Raw genomic sequence first — 21,057 nt, 5'->3', positions numbered from 1 at the left:
AAAAATTTACACCAAACAATCCGTTTCTTTTGTAGCACACAAACAGCGGAATTCATTACCCTTCACACCTCTATCACACCTCAACACCTGCATTCAAGAGAGTACTCAAAATATATTTTCAAACAGTTTTATTCTCAGTGAAGCTTTTCCATCTACTTATGCTAGCTTTGAATAATCTCTGGATATGCTCTTTATGTTCATTTGTATATATTTGTGATTTTTTTTTTAGTGTGTAATTTTTGTGATGCCTGATCCTTGGTTTATATTTTAACTATAGAGTATGTGATTATCTATTCTGCTGTATTTGGGCCCATGTGATGTGAGAATGATATTGCCTGAGGTGATTTTTAATACACTTTTACACCACTTTTCCTTACATTTGTATATTTTGTTGTAAAGTCTGGTGAGCCCATGGGCATCTATGGACCGAACCAATGGCCACGCAGCTGACACCAAGTGGCTGACATGTCAGTACTCCTGGACCACGCATGCTGACAGTGCAGTAACACGTGTGTGTGTGTGTGTGTGTGTGTGTGTGTACATATGTGTGTGTGCATGTTCCGTGTGTGCATGTGTGTGTGTGTGTGTGTTTGTGTGTGCATTCTGCGGAAGTACATAGGTGAAGTCAACAAAGGCCTGTCCACCACATAACAGGTCTGTTTATGACTTATTTCAGTCTTTGATCATGGTGGCATCTATGCCACCTGTGTGTGTGTGTGTGTGTGTGTGTGTGTGTGTGTGTATGTGTGCGCACGTATGTGTGTATGTGTGTGTGTGTGTGTGTGTGTATGTGTGCGCACGTATGTGTGTATGTGTGTGTGTGTGAACACGTAACAGGCCTGTTTATGACATCCCTCATCTAAATCTCTGATCATGGTGACGTTGAAGCAGCCTCTGTGTGTGTGTGTGTGTGTGTGTGTGTGTGTGTATGTGTGCACCTCTGACAGTTCAAGATGAGAGCAACATAGACAAGGAGCTTGCAGACAACATGTTCGACAGCAGCCATCCACATGGATGATGCCTAGGACCAGATGATTTGGACCAAAGTGTCTCAGAGCTGCACATCCTGAATTTCTACTGCCTGAATGACTGACCACTGTCCCTCAATGCTACTGGAGTCCCATACATGCTTCATTGCAGTAGGTGACTTTTACAGTCACTCCCAGAGCTGGGGGTACAGCTAGATGGATCAACATGGAGAAGAAGTGGTAGACTGGCAAGACCAACACCATCCTGCTTGATCAACTCCCCAAGTGACACCCCAACCTTCTACTCCACAACACCTCCGCTCAAGTTCTTGCTCTCACTACTGAAGATGTCCACAAAGACATCACCACAGAAGTTGGAAAGCAGTTAGGAGGCAGCAACCACAGGCCAGTGTTTCTTGCCATCAACAAGAACATTGCCAGCCATCCAGTGATCCCTTGCTGAAGGCAAAATAGAAACTCGTCAGTCACTGCACCAACATTCTCACCGAGGACCTCCAAGTACAAGGTAGAGACATCAACAACACTGTCAGAGACCTGGACACCAGCATCCTGCTAGCAGCCCACGATGCCATTCCATGAGGAGATAGAAAAAAGTACAAACCCTACTGGAACAACCAGCTGCAAGAGCTATAGGACAAGATGAAAGAAGCAAGGCAGGAAGCAGAAAATGACCCATCAGTCAAGAACCACCTCCAAGAGATGAAGGCCAAATTCCTCATGACAAAGATCCAAGCCAGGACCAGCCGCCGTGGCGAAGTGGTTAGCGTCGCGGACTGACGGCTGGGAGGACGCGGGTTTGAATCCCAGCGGAGGTGGGTTTTTCGGCCCGTGGCCGGCTCCTACCCAGAGTTGAGTGTGCTATGGGCTTAAATGGGGAGAATGGGACCACACAGTCGAGTGTCATCCACTTCAAGGATGCGTCTTTGGGTGTGTTGCTCTAATTACCTGACCAACACTGCAAGTGTCTGTATCTCTCGGGCCTGGTTAACGCCGGGATATCATTATGACAGGAAGCGTAGAGTACAGCCTTGTCACGCAGTCCCAAACCAAAATGGACCTCCATAGCAACATCGTCATCATCATCGTCATCCTCCTGCTCTTTCATTGTCATCAATATAAACAAAATAGTCTCAAAGTCTGTGGCCTTTCATGCCCTGCTCTCATGGTGACCTCAGTTTCGATACCCTCCACTTCCGTGCTTGGGGTGAGTCCTGTCAATGTCGTCAGTGTCGGCAGATTCATGGGGGGCTGTTGTTTGAGGGACGTGGTGGCGGTCTCCACTCTGGGAGGGACGCTCACTCAGTCTGGCTCCGTGACTAAGCCATTATTGTCGTTAGTAGGGGGTTTAGTAGGTGGTGTCCTAAGTACGTTAAAACAGAACAGGCACCACTGAACACCACCGAAGTGACTCAGCAGCAGTGCAGGGTCTCCTCTGGTGTGTGGCCTCCTGGCGACCTAACATCGATGGTTCCCTGTGGATTGCTGACGCTGGAACTGCGACGGACGAAATCCGGGTGTGGCTGTGTATGGAGGAATCTAAATGAGTGGTGTGGGAGTAATGCCACTGAAACGGTGCAGATGATGGGGCAGCAAAAAAATAAATAAATTAAAAAAAATTTAAAAAAATTAAAAAAGATCCAAGCCAGGTGCTAAAGCTGGAGAGAGAAGCCGAGCTAAATCTGGAGAAAGATGGCACAAAGCTGTGAAGGAGTTGGAGATCAACTCAATGACTAGCGCAGCAGATGCCAAAACATCACTCTGGAAGAATATGGGGAGATGCTGACAGGATGTCAACTTCTTTGCTGACAGCTACACAATGGAGAGCACTGTACATGTCAGTCCACCTCCGCAAAGAGAAGCAAGAAGAGAACAGAGAGAGCAACCACATCAAGACACTGAAGTGAATCCATGAAGCAGCCCCTCACCCTTCATGAGCTACAGATAGCTCTAAGGAAGCTAAAAGGCAGTAAATCCCTAGGGCCGACTGGATCATTTCAGAGATGCTGAAGCACCTTGGCAACACAGCCACTTAGAAACTGCTGGAAGTCTTCAACCACAGCAAGGAAAACCAGATTTTGGGGGCATAGGTTTGGCATGAAGCCATTATGATTCCTGTCCTCAAGAAAAGCAAGGATAAGAAGAAGGCCGCCAGTTACAAACCAATCAGCCTGACCAGCTGTGTTGTCAAGACACTAGAAAGGACAATACACCAGCACCTGCTATGGTTTCTCGAGACTGAAAACATCCAGGTTCCTGAACAGGCAGGCTTCAGACAATTTTGCAGCAGAGAAGACCAGGCCACCTATCTCTCCCAAGAAATCAAAGATGTGTTCCAGGAACAAATGCTTAACCTTGCTACCTGGACCGATCTACAAAAAGCCTTTGACAAAGTATGGACTGATGGCTTCCTCTTGAAAATGCAAATGTGTGGAATTGCATTGGATTAGATCCTATCTCAACAATCGCAGAGCAACAGTCACAGTCAATGGATGGAAAGGCAAAAAGTACTGCTATGACATAAAGAAGGAGTCCTCTTGCCAACACTTTTCCTGGTCTTCATCAATGACCTCTTACAAGTCCTACCCAAAGGTATCAATGCTGCTCTTTATACCAATGACCTGGTGATGTGGTACAAGGAAGAGCATGCTACCACTGCCACACACAGAATGCAACCAGCAACAGACAGGATGGTGACATGGGCAGAGTGGTGTGTTGCCATCAAGAAGAAGTCCTCCACAACTCTTCACCTCGTCATCGAAGCAAAAGTCCAGACCCATAAAACTTAGTCAAAGTGTGTGAACCGATTGATATATGCTACCCCACATTTGGTGATGAAAAATAAAAAGAAGAATCAGATGCCTGACCTTTACATAAATCCAATGTGGTGATCAGGTCTTTTAAGACTTAAAAATGTTATAAATGAAGGGTAAAATGGACCAACATCATGGACACATCATTTCATAATGATAAAGAAGGAATCTCAGATTCTAGTATGTAATGTTCCCACACAACTTCTTTTTTTTTTGTAAGGAAAATAAAATGTGAAATCAAAGAAAGAGAGAAAGAGAATGAATGAATGAACAAAGGAATAAATGAATGTTTCATTGCATACAGGCCATAAGCATCATTGCATTAGGATTCTGGGAAGAGGGGTGTGTTGACACAGGAGAGAGACAGACAGACAGACAGAAAATAGAGATAGGCAGAAGTAAAGAAAGACAGAAATATAAAGTCCACACCAAACCTGTCACCCACCTGATGGCTTTCACAAGTTGTCTCTTCAGCTGCTCATTGTCAGAGCGCAAAGTTCGAATCTCCTCCTCCCGTTCGTCAATATCTCGGTCAAGAGTGAGGCGTAGAGAACTGTTTTCTTTCTGTGGGTCAGACGTGTGGAGACACACAAACATACACACAAACACACATACACACCCACACACAAGCATGCACGCACACATTCACATACACACACACATGCAAACACACACTGATGCACCCACACACACACATGCATGCACACACACACACAGGTTCACACATGCACACACACATAAACACACACACACACACACAACTTTTCATGAAAAAATAATGTGACTTCTTCATCACCTATTTATGAATACAATTATTTTTTCATTGTTGCTTATTGTCCAGCTAACCGCACAGGTGCATACCAGGACTGTCAAACCATACAAATGCTCAACTGTGTCAACACAAAACTGTCACATATACAAACAAACAAACAAAATCACCAAGACAAACCACAGTTCCTGAAACATTACCCTAACCATTTAGCTCCTTGGGGCAAATAGGGTTAGGCTGTGCTAAGGATGTCAGCCCTTCCACTTAATTTATCTTCCCATGATTTAAACAAATCGTAAAAAAGGAAGTAAACAACAACAATACTTCAAAGTCAAGAAAAAATATATAAAAAAGGCCATTTGGGCAAATAAACTGCAGAATGGACAGCTAGTGCCCACCCCAGTCTTTACAGTTTCACTAACTAATCGCCAGAGCAAAACAGCACAGATAGTACATTATAAACTGTGGAAAATAGAAAAAAAAGTGTGAAGGCTTGCTCTAAAACAGAAAAAGGCATGGACCATGAAAGCAGAAAAGGCAGACAACAGTGAAGGGGAAAAAAAGGCAGAAAAAAAGAGAGCAATAGAAATGTGGAAATTCCTAGCACAGAATTTACAAAAGGTGGGGATGTCATTTTTCTGAAATACCCCAGACAACCCCACCGGGGGTTGAATACAGTTGCACATATGTATAGACAGTGACATTTGATTGTCAAAAAACCTCGGAACTGTACATGGACAGAAACAATGTGACAACAAAGCACAGGCTGGAAAGGAATGGTCAATAATACACCAACAATGGGAGGGATGTATGAATACATTTCCTGTTTTATATCAGTGCAAACAAGATATATTCCTATTTCATCTGTGCATGTGTGAACATTGAGTGCACACTCTATTCACAGGTAAGTGCACAAGCACTTGTATAGAAAAAAATACAAGAATATCTTAGGCTGTTTACACTACAGCACACATTAAATATGCTCTCAGCTGTTAAATATGCTCTCAGCACAGCTGACTTTTGAGCACACTCACTGCGTTTGAATTCAAAATTTATAAACATGCTGACCTCAGCAGACACACCCAGTGTTCTTTCAGGAATGCTGTCAATGCATCGTGGCAGCAACCAACAACACAGTACAAGGCTGTGTTGTCTTAATTTGCATGAAGACGTCGAAATAAAGTTTAAAAAAGGGGTTCTGCCATTGAGGTGAACGATTATTTATTCATTTGCTTATCACTCACTGCAGTGTCCATGAAATATGCCCACTGTAAGAATTCTGCATTGACTGCTATGTCTGTGTACACAGGCACATGCATTCAGACTTATACTTAACCACAAACATGGCTTCATATTCGAAAATAACTGCAAATCCACAGATTTGTTACACACACTAAACAATCTCTCAGACCACAGACGAGTCCAATGCACACAGACATGATAAATGTTGGACAAAGAGGTCAAAAAGTAAAACAAATTAGACTGAACACAAGCAAGTATAAAAAAAAAAAAAAACCCAACCCAAAAACATAGTGGCTCGATTTATCATGTTAAACGGTTATAAAATAACATATACTTTAAGAAATACAATATCAGAATAAGAAATGCCACTAGAATTTATCACTATAGATTCTTAAATGGCTGTTCAGTACTAAAAAAAACCCATTCTAGCATACAAAAAAAGATCTGTTCTTAACTAATATATACATTAAGAAACATTTCTGAAATAAGAAACCTTGCCCCAAAATGATCATTATAAATTCTATTATTGCACATATAATCCTTGAAACAGTAATTATAAAAGTGAACAAATATGTAAAGATCCACTGTTGTCAACTCTTAAGATCAGCAACTGCAAGTATTATACTCAATGTGATAACCACACAGACAAACTGAAGGGCAAAGAAACAGATCAGACAGATACCACCCATAATGTACCATCAAAAGTGTGCATGTGTAAAATGTTAGTGTGATATCATCACCCATACATTGTAAACAGCTCACATCATGCCCCAAAATATGTGAAAAGAAAACATGCATAACCCGCAGTGTTTTCTAAGAAAGCAGAACATCTCCACAACATGCACACAGTTAATGGTTAAAAGTCCCATAGACTCTTATGGCCATTAGGGCAGTAATTCAATATCCAATGTTTATGGCTCGGCATATAGGAAGGCAGGGCCCAGTCCTCTCCTTCCACCACCTGAACCTTCCTCAACCAGTTTTGCTGATCAATAGTAATGCAATCCCTCACTTTTCAATGGTTTATTCATTTTGCTGATCAATAGTAATGCAGTCCCAAGAGGAAGAAGTCGAAATAAAGAATGGTGAATGACATCATGGCCTGTATGCTTAATCTGTTATCAGTACGGTGACAGCCCTTCCATAACCAACATACCTGTCAGCAGTAGTCATGGGATGAATCAGATTGTGATTGGTTCAAATGATTACAACCTATGACCCTTTTTCCCCAGAACAAGCTGTAACTCTCCATGAATGTGCACTGCTGAGATATGACATCATGATTTTGTAGAAACTTCAAACCTGTCATCAGCTGCAGCTTAAGCCTTTCACTCTCAGCCAGGGTTTTAGCGCAGGTTCCAGGGTCATTGCATTATCACATGTCACAGTTCAGCGGTCATTGTATAATGAATTGTAGGGCTGGTCACAAGACTACAGAAGTTTCATTTGCAAAAAGGGACTGCTTTGCAGGGTGTTTGAAGCAATTTCTCAGCTAATTTCAGCTTGATGTTAATCCTTTTTTTTTTTTTTTTTTTTTTTTTTTTTTTTTTTTTTGCGTTTTACAAAAGCAAAATGTTGAGCATGTCATCATGGCTGCCAGGATGTACAGAGCAGAGGAGGTGGCTAGAATTTTGTTTGATCTGCCACATGTCAGTGATGACGGTGACTACAAAAAAGTGGTAGAAAATGAAAGTAGTGTTGCTGTAGATCAACCAAAGTGATTGTGGTCATCCTGATGATCAATGATTGCATACATCACAGTTTAAAAAAAAAAGAAGAAAAAAAGCAATAACAGAGTCTGCTTACACATATATGTCAGTGCATGGACATCAGTTTGATTTTCCATTATCTTTTTCCAAAATGTTTTGTCGTGTGTTTTTTTTCTATAAAATTCTTGATCATCTCCAATGCTTGTGAATTGCTTCGTTTTTGTTTTTTGTTGCCTTTTTTCATGATTGGGAGTTACCTCATCCTGTCAACAGTAAACATGTGATAGTTGTATTTTCCATTCATTTTCCATCAATAAAACATAATTATACTCCTACACTTTTGAGCATTTTTTTTTCTTTTGTTGTTGTTGTGAGGATGGTTATTTCTTAGCAAAAGTCAAAGATCAGACTGTCATGCCTTCTGCTTTCACATCAATTTTCACTCCTTCTGACATAGTCTCCCATGATCTTCTGAAGAGGAAACCAGGCTGCCACCTGTGCAGAAAAACAGTGTTCAATCTAAAGTGCTGCATCCAAACTGTTCCCACAAATTTAATGTGACCTTCTGCACCACAGCTACAGATTTCTAAAACTAGGCAACATGTAGGACTAGACACTAATTCATTTATTTTCATTGATTAACATCCACACTAATGTAAATGAAAGATGCAAAAACCAGGTTTCGTTACAATGTAAAATTCTTCTGAAACAAATTACCACAATCTCTTATCATTTCAACTAATTTCATAAGTATATCATCTGCTGTATCGATTGTCCACACACACACACACACACACACACACATTCTTTCTCTCACTCTCTCTCGTCATAAATATGAATCCACCAATTTCTTTCTTTCTTTCTGTGTGTGTGTGTTTGTGTTTGTGTGTGTGAGTGAGTGAGAGAGAGAATGTGAATGTGAATGTTTTATTCAGATTAGGCCATAACCCCTGTCTGAAGGAGAGAGACAGAGAGCGAGAGAGAGTAAGACAGAGACAGAGAAAATGTGTGTGTGTGTGTGTGTGTGTGTGTGTGTGTGTGTGTGTGTGTTTGTGTGTGTCTGCAGTGAGAGAGAGAGAGAGAGTGTGTGTGTGTGTTTAAAACCAGATTTGTTTATTTGTGGTTCTGCACTCTGTGGCTGTGTCTGATCACCAAGACAGGAAAATACTGTAGCCAAGTGTCTGTTAAATACCATGCAATGTTTTTGTTATTTCCAGTGAAACAAAAAACATCTTAAAACCAATAAGTAAATAATCATTCAAGAGTATAAATGGTTTAATTCATTTTGTCATGTCAATATTTGAAATGAATAATAAAGCAGAAATAAATGAACTCATACATTAGTAAACAAATTGTTAAGGATAGACAGACAGTTGGACAGATAGACCTGTATAAGGAATAGAATAAATTAGATAAATAAATACAACGTAGAATACAATAATTGGAGGAAAGGGTCAGTGAAAACTGGATGGTAAACAAGCAAAATAATGATAAAATGATAACAGTTCAGCAATTTAGTAGTAAATGAATAAAACAAAATAATGAATATATGCAGTCTTGTGTTTATAAATAAAATGTTGATGACATACATAAAGTAAATGAAATAAAATCAGTGAATACATATAAATGAATTAGTGTGAATTATGATTAAATATATCGAGTTTAACAAAATGCATGAATAAACAGACAGACAAACTGACATGCTAAACAACACATATTTTATTTCATTATATTGTTTGAGACACTTAACAGATTTGAGATCACCTGATTGATGTAACAATTCATAAAGTGACTGGTGAGTGACTGAATGACTGATCAAATGACTGATTTTGCAATGAATATCATGTATGGAAAAGTGACTAAATAAAAACTAATAAACAGATAAGCTGGTTAAAGTGCGTGATGAATTAATACTGGGAAATGACCTGATGTGTTTGAAAAAAAAAAGTCAAAAGAAAACATACAAACACTATATAAAACAACAAAAACAACAAAAAAACAAAAAACACATGAAGTTTATTGTTTTCCTCGGAAAATGTGGGGAGTGTTTTCTTGGCTACAGTCAACCATAATTTTCTCTTCGGTCTCAAAAATATCGTCAGGGCAATACTGACAGCACATGACTTTCCAAATATGGAGCCTGATGCCTGGAGAGGCTTGTCGCCCATGTGCGAACTACACACCTTGCTGCAGGTTTCAGGTGTTCTCGCTAAAATGTGGTGAGGCTTCAAAAAATAATGCACGGCCAATGCGGAAGCACTGTGGGTGACAGGGCTTATGAACTATGACAGTAATAATTTTGTTGATGCTAGTATTAGCAAGCTGACAGCAGTAGAGAAAACAATACTGTCGTATCAAAACATACTAGCAAACTGAACTGAACCCAGTTGCAGTGGGTGTGGTGGACTACATGCCTGGCATTTAAAAAAATAATACTGAGTAAACTGACACTAGAAATCCGTTTTTAATGTGTTAGTAGTCCTGGTGACAATACCTTGACAAACATTCTGGATTCTTCATTCTGTGTGTGCTACACAAGTTACTGACTTGTACCTCATTTGTTTTTTTCCCCTCAAGGCCTAAGCGCATAGGGTAACGTTGTGGTCAGGTATCTGCTTAGCAGATATGGTATAGCATATATGGATTGGTCCAAACGCACTGATGCCTCCTTGATAAACATGATTTTTTTAATGTAAGTGTTTTATATTCTATTTTGCTCTATTTCTATAACTGTATGTGTCAAAGTTTTGTTTTTAATCAACAAAATGCATGCTGTGTTGTTTGTTTACAAGTTGCTTTATTTTCATCACAAAAAGAAACAATTATTTTTGTCTCAATAATCACAAAAAAAACAGACATGTAGTTCATTCACATAACAGTAACAGAAGCATTCTAAAATTTGAAAGCAATCCAAAAAGTAGTTCAGGATGTATCACTGTTTCCATTCAAATGCACATGTTTGCATGCACACCTGGCTGCACAACTGGGCATATGGGGGAAACGAGGTGCACTTGCAGGGTAGAAAGAGTTAATAAAAGCAGACTCTGTTTACACATATAAGTCAGTAAATCACAGTTTAAAATAAAAGCAATAACAGACTATGTTTGCACACATGAGTCAGTACACCACAGTTTGTTAAAAGCAAACTAAAATCAAAGACAAAAGCAAACTACAAATACTCTTGAGTAAAATTGAAAATATATTGTGCAGAAAAGAATGGAGTGAATTCAAATGCCATTAAAACTTCTAAAAAAAGTAACTAACAGCCCCCTTCCTCCTCACCTGATAAAACTCACTGGACAACACAGCCTCTTCCAGTTTATCAGAAGCCTGAAATGTAAGGTAAGGTATACCAGATGTAATGAATTTTTTTCTTGATATAATGTTAGGTGTACCATGATCTAGACATAATGTGAAGTTTTCCTAGATGCAATGAAAGGTGCTACTAAATCCACTTTGATATAAACTTAGATATAAGGTGAAGTTTCCATACATGTAATATGTGGTATACCTAGACATATACATTAACCCACTCAGTACCAGAGAATTTTGTAGAAAAGTGCTCTCCCCTTGCCAGGGAATTTTGAGGATTTGGGGGGTAATATTTGTTTCAAAATTCTAGCACAAAAATTATCGGAGACACAGAATGAAAGTAAACATTTTTGTGAAGGAAAATTAATGTGGGTTCTAAATCCAAGCTTTTTTTCTACCAATTTTTTTTTTAATCTAGATAACTATTCTGGCATTTCAAAGTGAAGATAATGATTTTATGCATTTAAAAAAAGTCTATTTCAACCTGCACAGAATGACACCCAGAAAGAAAACAAACAAAATACAGCTGGAAATAGTATGCTTATTGTCTTATATATACCTGAAAAAGAAAATGAAGCGGCTTATAAGTATATAACAACAATCACAACACTTGTAGTCATGTAAGTGAATAACTGTCCTGGTAACAACATGAACATATGTGGGCTTGGTCAAGATAAGAAGTCAATCATGTTCTCAGACAGTGAGCTGTCAAGCTTTTCTTACACCTACGAGCGTCCCCCTTTAGAGTTTAGAGGAGAGAGCACTTTGATGATATTTGCTTCCTCCTGGGTATAACTGATTTGACCAAGTGTCTTCTGTGCATTTGGTTTGTCTCCTCTATAAATAAATCAGTCAACTGATCAGTGACAAAAAGTGTGAAAAAGTAAAAAACATGATTCTTGTCTATCCTCTGTCCTCTGTCTGGCCTTCCATCAATTGTTAAAACTCCTCTATCTCCCCTCCTACTCTTCTCAAATTACATGACAGTACCACGCCTAAAGTCAGTCATGGTCACTTGCTCAGAAATTATGTCGGACTGGATAGATGGACTGAAGAAAGAGTTGGATGTTGTTGTCAGTTTCATCACTATCGTCATGACCATTGAGTTCAAATGAATCATAAGACAAGACAGATCCATCTCTCATCATTATACATAATCATCAGCACAGCTTGCAAAATTGTGACTGTGACCACTGTCTTCACTTGTTGAAGTGTCCGAAGCTTTTTGGCATGTGAGGCAAACCATCCTCACACGCACATTCCAAGTGGGCCAGTTAGCAAATCATCATTGAGAAAAAAGGGGTCTTCCATGTGACGAATGGTCACTTATGTGTATGTTTATAATGCAAACACATTATACAAACCATTCAGTGTGTTTTTGTTCATTGTAGTTTTGTACCAAACTCCTGAAGGAAAAATCAAAATACATGCAGGACATCAGTGGGTGTTTTATAGGCACTGTATGGCAACACTTTTTTGTAGGACATCTGCTAATGTCTTATAGGTGCTCAACTGGTTGAAGGTTTTCCTTAATATAATGTGAGTTATACCTAGATATTATGAATGGTTTCCCTAGAAAATTTTTTCCAAGAGATAAAGTGAGATGCACCTGGATATAATGCAATGTATACCCAGATATATACACGGGTCGTAGGTTTTTTGTTGCTGCCCTTCATGCCAGGTGGCATAACAGGCAGTAAGCTAGAAGGTAAATAAACCTTGACATGTCAGGTTTTTCTAGATAAATGTGAGGTGTAACCAGGTGCCATGGCAAAGTAGTTATTGCTGTGGACTGATGACCAGGAGAACTTGGGTTTGAACCCCATCAGGTAGGGGATTGTTTGGTTTGTTTGTTTGTTTTTTGCCAAAGGCAAGATCCTACACAGACTCGAACGTGCTATATGCTCAAATCAGAAGACTGAGACCACAGAGTCAAAGTCATCCACTTCACAGGTACATCTCTTGGAGCATTTGCTAGAATCTTCTGCCTGACACTGCAGGTGCCTGTAAATCTTGAGCCAGGTTGACACCAGGATACAGTATCGGTGATAACATAGAATACAGGCTTGCCACGTTGTGACAAACAAAACCGACCTCCACAGCAGCATCCTCATCATTCATTCCTTCATCATCAAAATATAGACTAAATTTCCTCAAGGTCTATTGTCATTTATACACAGCTTTCATGGTGACATCAGTTTCAATTTCCGCATCTTGCACATATCATTGGTGACAGTGTATTTTCAGGGGGCTGTTGTTGGTGGGAAGTGGTGGTGTTCTCAACTCCAAGGGGGGCTCCAACTCAGTCTGGCTCCATAAGAGGATTAGGTGACATACTGCATGCACTGAATCAGAACACACAGAACTGACACCACTAAACTGATTCGGTTAGTGTTGAGTATCCTTTGGTGTGAGGTATTCTGCTGATTAAACATCAAAAATTCCCTGTGGACTGGTGCTGGAACTTTAGCAGATGAACCTGGTTGCGGCTGTGTATAGGAGGCTATGGGTGAACAGTGTAGGGGGCAGCAAAAGAAGGAGGAAAAAAAAGAATGAAAGAATGTTACGACTCAGTATGCCTTGATGATGTGCAAGGTAAATCTAGATGCAAAATATCTCACTACTGAAAATATAACAAGAAGTATACCTGATGCAGAATAACTAAATGGGCAAAATATGATGAAAAGTTATTCCTCAATTAAGTACTTCACTGGGCAAAATGTCAGAAAAATATAATGTGGGGAACACCCTAATACAAAACATATACCTTAGCCAATTAAAATGCCCAATCTACCTGGATGCAAAATATCTCACTTACCAAATAAAAAAATTTTGTATTGTCTAGTCTGTTTTGCTGCAACCAGTGTAATTTCTATTTATACCTTATCTTGTCTTATCCATATGCATAATACCTCATTTGGCAAAATATAAGAGGCATACCAAGATGCAAAATACCTCAGTTGGCATCCCCCTTCAATGAAAAATTAATTATAAAATATTATGGTTCCGATTCTGCCTCAGCACCTCTAAAATCATGAAATAAAGTAAGTTATGAAAGCAGGTTTTCACCAAATCAGTATACCAGACACCAGTCTTGCTCTTAACCATGAAAATACACCTGAACAAAACACTGTTTAACCTCTTGACTGTGCTGTTGACGTACGGCGTACATCATGAAATGTTGCTCACCAATGCTGTATTGACGTGCGCCGTACATAATGTTACAATGTTCTATGTTTCGAGTCCCTCATTACAGAAAATGCAGTCTGCTAACCATTAAATTAGCTCCCCTGAGAGCTCTTTCTCTCCTGAGTTCCATAAGCTAACATTACTCATCAGATTGTCATATCTAAGGCGAAAGTTTTGCAAGTTTGTACGAAGCTCAAGTTTGTTTGCAAAGCCATGGCTGAACGCAGACAAACCCCAACACTTGCACTAATATTGAAAGAAATCATTTTTCGCAATGCAAACAGTAGAGATCAAGATTGTGGACTGAATGAGATAGAACTGCGTGAAGTTGATGCCAAAGACGCTGATTCTGACATGGACGGGGGTGGGAGGTGGAGCTGCTTGACGAAACTGAAGACAGACAAGCTCAGCTGATTCAAGATGCAGGTGGGTGTTTACGAGGTTTGTCAGTTTATTACTTGCTTTCTTTTGTTGTAACAATGAATATGACTGCATTGTGTGTGTTTTGAATGTATTAGCTGTGGTGAGTAGCTTCGTCAGTCACTGATCAGTGTGTGAGAGTGAGAGAGAGTCATGTGTGTACTGTGTGTGACCATCACAGCCCAAGGAGGCGTGGCTTGCTGACTGGCTTATTGTTGATGACAGCGTGTGTCGCTCACCAAGTGTTTTCTGTGTATTCGTTTCTGAGTGTGTATTGGTTTGTTGTTGTTATTGTTGTTGTTCAGTGTTGTTGTTGTTTTGTGTGTGTGTGTGTGTGAGAGAGAGAGTGGGGGAAGCGGGGGAGGGGGGGTGTATAAAACTGAAATCAGAGAAAGATATACAGAATTGTATGCCTAAACAACTACACTATGCAACACGTGCGTGCGTGCGTGCGTGCGTGTGTGTGTGTTTTGCCATTTTGTTTTGTATGACACAGAGAGAATGAAGGGGGTGTGGCATACCATGAACCAGTTTCGGTGTGTGTGTGATCTGGGGGTTTGAGGTGGGGGGTGGGGTAGGTGTGTGTGTGTTTCTATTTCAGCTTCTGAAAACAATCAGAAATAAAATGGTACCATTTCATGATCTTTTTATGTGTAAAAAAAATAATAATTATTAAAAAAATAAAAACTCCAAAAATCCAACAAACTTAGTCTATTATGCAATGTGTTTCAGGTATGTCATGATGTTCATCCTGGACCATCTGGAGTTGACAACTTGCCACAAACCTACAGCTGAAGACCAGCAGCAGCAAGACCAAAGGGCAGTAAACAAGCCTCCAGCAATTCTGGATTACAACAAAAACATGGGTGCCATGGACCACCATGACCAACAACTGCAGCCCTACGATGCCACAAGGAAAACCCTGAAGTGGTACAGATAGCTGTGTGTGCATTTTCTACAAATTGCCGTGCTGAATGCACACACCCTCTACAAAAAAGCAGGCAAAAGCAGTACACTCCTGGACTTCCAGAAGGATGTAATTAGTGCCATGATTTTTGGTGACCAAGACCAAGACACTGCTAAAGATGACCACACTGTTTGTCTTGTGTGGACGCCACTTCATTGATGTCATCCCACCTACCCCACAGAAATCCTGGCTACAAAGGGGGTGCAGAATCTGCTGGAAGAAAAGACAAAGAAAGGATGTGAGGTTCTACTGCCCAGACTGCCCCAGCAAACCAGCACTGTGTCTTGAAGACTGTTTCTGCAAGTACCACACACAGCGTTTCTACTGGCGATAGATCCTGGGTGAGTACACCCTTTTCATTCTTTGTGTGGACTGTGTTGGAGTCTTATGCACCTAGACACTGTTGCTCAGCCTTGACAGTGTGTGTGGTTGATCACACCAGTCACAAGAAAGACTGGTTGATAACCTGGTTGATATTGTAGCCCCTACATGATGGAATGACAGTCCCAATTTTTTTATTTATGCATTTTATGGAATTTTTCTGTCAGAGTGACTCATTATTTGAACATGTAACTTTTGTAAGTGTTACAAACAAAATCTTGGTTCATTTTCCTTTCATTTGATATATACTTTTATGCACTTATCTTAAGTACTTTTTGAAATATAAGCAAATTAAAATCACTGGCGTGTTTTTCTTGTTTTTCTGAAAATTTTCTCAGCATAGGCTATAGCAAAACGTACTAGCAGTGAAGAGGTTAAAAAATGGAACAGACTGCCTGTAGTTTAGTCCTAAGTTTCAACAATCAAATATGGTGCAAGTAAGAAGATGTTATTTTGTGTAGTTTTCTACACGCAACAAAAACAACTGAGCTAACTGTAAAAAACAGTCTGAATAAAACAAGTACTAACCGATGACAATCAAAAAGATGACACAGACACATATATTAAAGTATTCTCTCTCAAAAACCACAACATAGCTCAAAGCACTGACTGTATGAAAAGACATTAGTATATCATAAACAATACATAATGACCACCAAAAAACCAAAAAACACAGCACAGTATCATCTGTACAACATTAAAACCAGAACTTGGCACTCAATGCAACTCAAAGCAGCTCTAAAACAGACAGACACTTTAATGTTGTTGTTGTTGCTGGTTTTTTGTTGTTGTTTTTTTGTTTTTTGTCAAGACAAATATTTTTCACCAAATTCATGTGGAACACATGTTTCTGCAAAATCCTAAAGAAATCAAAATTCAAGGCAGACAACTCCATGAGTACAGTCAGCCAAGTGTCAAATCAGTTTTCTGCCCTTTCTCCAAAATAAACGAGGACTGTGCTCCCTGAAAGGAACCTTGTGTGGAGGCTGAAATCTGTTGCTTGCACAAAAAAACAAACAAAAAGTGCCCAGCTAAACGATACATGTTAGAAGCAAACATCTTGTCTGAATGCAAAGTCTACACATGTACAAAGATAAATGTGGTGGATGATAATTTAGGCCATTCATATCTGCCATGACACTTTTCAAAATGACAGACAAAACTGACAAATCTGGCTATACTATGGGCAAATATTTGTATAATTTTGTGGTTGTTCTGTCCATTATACCATTTCAGAGTGCAACAAATCCAAATTTACAGTGATCCATGAATTTGGAACACAAAATCAGGACTTAATTTGCATATCAATAAATTTCAATCTGTACATTAACATATTTTAACAGCTACAATGTTTACTACTTGTATGGTGCATAATTCTTACCACTCAAAGCTAACAGAAAGTCTGATTTTACATCATTGTTTGATGCTAGAAATGACGTTATAATTCTCTCTGGCATTTGCGACGGAACTCAACAATGTCCATGCTGAAGTACCCGTGGTACTCATATCAGTGCAATGTCAATCCTTTTCTTAGTTTAAATAACTGCATAAAAAAACAAATTCTGTGCAGAATTCCATATTCTAACAATATAGTTGCTGATGTTTTCAGACAGCAATTGTCATTTCAAATCAAGAAATCAAAGCACATAAGCCCTGAAAGTGAGAGTTGCGCTCAATGTCTCTGGTCTGTCTGTGTGCTTGACACACTCATGCTGATGTATTCTCATTCCATGGATTCCTACAGCTGAATTTACACTAGCATACTACTGTACAACCAAAATCCAAAGCAAGTACATGAACACGACCGTCTTGCACAGGTCCACGTTTACATCGCGTCATCTCCACAAACAATGTGCTGGAGGTTCCTTTGCCAGCATCTGGGGCTTAAGCACTTCATGGTCATTCTCTTTCACTCCAAGCTTCCTGTTGTGGGATCATCTGATCATTGCCAATATTTTGGAGGAATGGGGACTGTTGATAAATGCACCTCAGACAGATCGCTTTCCGATTCAAAACACTGGCTTGAGCTATCTGATCCCGTGATGACATGAAATGCTAGAAGAGACATTCTCTGTGAATCATTGAGATGGATAGAAAGAAGGTGTTTGGGGGATATGTTACTGTTTGCATCCATAATAAGAGTGTAAACTGTGGCTTGTGTACAAGAACTATGTCATTTACGTCACAGTTGATGAGGACAGTCTGGGGCTGTCCTCACTCACTTGCTTCTCTTGTATGCAGTAGCATTCGGGTGTCAGCCTCTTCATGGTCAGATAGGCCAGCTGTGAGACATCTATCTCTGATGAGGTCCAGACTTTTGCAGGATCTGTGGATCCACCAGATAGGACCAGCCCTCTGCCTCTGTCTCGCTTCTTCTGGAATTTGTTTGCAAGATCTGTGAAGTCGGTCAGGCTGGCTTTATCATCTAGATATATTATGTTCCACTGGCTAGTTGACTGGTTTCTTGGCTGGAGGCTTCATTTGACTGCTATCTTTCCTTCAACTCACTTTGCTTAATCCTGGTGACTTAGCTATCAGCTCATCGTATCTGCTTTTGCTGCCGTTATAACACGCCTGAAATGTTATGTGTCTGCTTTAATTGCAAATGCTTTCTTTTTCCCAGAACTGATCTCAACTGTGTTATAATTGTCAAACGTGTGAAGCTCACTTGTTTAATACTTCATGGAAACCAACGGTTCTTATGTCACTAGATCACTTTCCAGGAGATTGTTGGTAACATCACTCATGGTGAGTGATGAGACTTTTCATATTGTGTGAATGAAGGAATTGAAGGTCTGGAATAAATAGATCAGCTTTTTGGTTTCTGTTTAGCCTCTTCACTCCACAGTCCTTAAGTGGAGATTCATGTTTTTCTTCCTTGTCGCCAGCAGTTAGTTCTGATGTCCCATGCTAGCTGCCCCTGTTCATTGAAAAATAACACACTACTGGCCTCTAGCAGTGTCATTCCTAGTAATTCCCAAATGCCTCTGTCATGTTAAGGTGCTCAACAGCATGGTAAGTTGATACTTGATTATGACAATCTCCTTGCATGAAGCCTTGATGCATCTCAGGAGCTGTCACTATGATTATCTTTATGTCTGCCAAAAAATCGGCTCCAATCAGGTGTAATGGGAGTAATTCAATGCACGAAATGGCAACATCCCTGCAAAAGATGAGAGGAAAGGTTCCCAATCTCTGTCTTGAAGAGCACTGGTGAACCACAAGAGAACTGAGAAAGGATTCATGTAGTCTCCAGAATCTGGAGTGTGCATTCTCTGAACAAGATGTCTCAAATTTCTAAAACAGAACTTTGACATCTTCACAAACCTTGTGACCAGATCTTCAAGGGTTGATCTGATCTACTGATCATCACTGTTTGAGAAACTCTCTGTGACTTTCTTGCTGCGTCTGAGGTTGTTACTGGTTACCATTCCACTCTCCCTTGTCTATTTCTTGAAACATGTCTACAGAACTGACCAAAGGGCTTCCAGTAAGCTTCCAGGGCATATTTGTGTGGATTACATGGTTCCAGTCTTTTTTGTTCATGACATTTCCTTTTGTTTTCTCATCAAGGATGCTGCTTTCAACCAGATGCTTTAAAGGCAAGATGAATTCATGTCTCCCATTACTTTGTGAGTTCGTCTGTGTGTGAAACCATCCCAACACGATGACAAAATCCTTACAGCTATCCATTTGTCCTGCTGTGACATCTTTGCTTTTCAGTAAACTGCTGGCCAAATGTATGGTGAACTTCTCACCTAGCTTTTCGTCACTGCTTCACAATTTTGCATCACAATCCATGTGGCAGAGAAGTATGAGTAGGGGCAATCAGGTGAGGCAATGGATCAACTTTTGTCATTGAAGATTTGGATCATCTTGTTTGTTTTGGTCATGTAGCTTGGCCAAATCATGTCAAATCCAGTGTGGACTTCTTGATCTTTTCTCTTTTCTGCTTCCACAAAAACTGGTTCTGGCTTGGAGTTGTTCGAATAACCTCAGGGGATGAATGAACAAGTTTGCAGCTGACAGTCCTGATCTGAATGACCATTGACGGCTCATAGGGTGCATCTTTTCCTAGAGCTACAAACTGTCTGGCATGGAATGTATCTGTTTCACTCAAAGTATTCTCAATGGTGTACATTTTCCATGTCATAATTAAATTGTCGATACAAACATGTGTACATATAAGCATTTAGTTTGTCATTATATTGTAATAAACAAGAATTTTTTTTGTAGTTTATGAATATCAGCACATTTTTGGTAAAATCGGTGAAAAGGGTGCAATGTGTTTCACTAATCATTACTTTTACTACGTATTTGAATTCTTCATGCTAAAAAACATATAAACAGCCATTAATTCTGCCATTTTGTTCCAATAAATGCTAGAGATGTAACAAAATTAATCATTTTTGGTGGCCATTCTGAAAACTGTCAAGGTGAACATATTTCGCAAATCCTGAAGTATCATCCACGTGGAATACATATATTAAACATCTAGACATTCCATCCCAGGTGGATGATTGCTTTATCACTTAACGATTATGTGGTTTCACTTTTCTGAACACAGCTTCCTGACTAATTATTCTGTGTTCAGCAATGAGACAGGAAAAATGCAAGGGTTAAAGTCATGCATGTCCTGCACCTCTGGGGTCCATGATCATGGATTCTTGAAAACACTGGACTTCAAATATGAGGGTCCTGGGTTCAACCCCCTCACCACCCTTCCAGTATCAGTGCCTGGTAGATATAAAATGGGCAAATTTCTGTTCTCCAAAGTCATGTGTAGACCTGTGTGTGCCTTAATCCCCTTCATGTGTATGCAAATGCAAAATGTCATGCTGAGTCTGTTCTCAGTAATTAATGTTATTTGCAACTGCAAGCAAATGCAATTCAATTATTTTTTTCATTAAGTACATAAAAGCATCTGAACGAGCAGTTCAGCAGATAGAAATAGGTACTAGTCTAGAATAGTTATAAGTCCACCATGTTAACAGGCCAATTTTGATTCCATGAATTTTATTTGGCTTTTTAGAATTTCTACTGAACATGTATCCCAAATGAGTTTGGTAAATTCAACTGTCTGAATAGAAAAAATGACAAGAGAGAGAAAATAATTTCTTGCAAAGATCTATATACATATATACATCATTTCCCTCCAGAAACATTGTGTGTGTGTGTGTGTGTGTGTGTGTGTGTGTGTGTGTGTGTGTGTGTGTGTGTGTGTGTGTTGTTGTTGTTGTTGTGTGAATGTATGTTTGTATGTGTGTGC

The 21,057-nt window shown here is 39.7% G+C and overlaps 1 protein-coding gene across 5 annotated transcripts in view; it reads right to left on the bottom strand.

The window, feature by feature from the left end:
• The window catches only part of LOC143290403 (uncharacterized), a 134,845-nt gene that overhangs the window by 31,651 nt on the left and 82,137 nt on the right, over positions 1-21,057 (bottom strand). For 4 of the 5 annotated variants that reach the window (XM_076599809.1, XM_076599805.1, XM_076599807.1 and 1 more), the window contains exons 15-16: positions 10,802-10,849; positions 4,245-4,363 (exon numbers count right to left, since the gene is read on the bottom strand). In XM_076599809.1, coding sequence (XP_076455924.1) covers positions 4,245-4,363; positions 10,802-10,849 — 167 coding nt within the window. The remainder of the gene's footprint in view (positions 1-4,244; positions 4,364-10,801; positions 10,850-21,057) is intronic. The other variant, XM_076599808.1, reaches the window with a different exon arrangement.

This window comes from Babylonia areolata, chromosome 15 (assembly GCF_041734735.1).
Source record: "Babylonia areolata isolate BAREFJ2019XMU chromosome 15, ASM4173473v1, whole genome shotgun sequence".
Lineage (NCBI taxonomy): Eukaryota > Metazoa > Mollusca > Gastropoda > Neogastropoda > Buccinidae > Babylonia > Babylonia areolata.
This window is presented reverse-complemented; position numbering and strand designations above follow the sequence as displayed.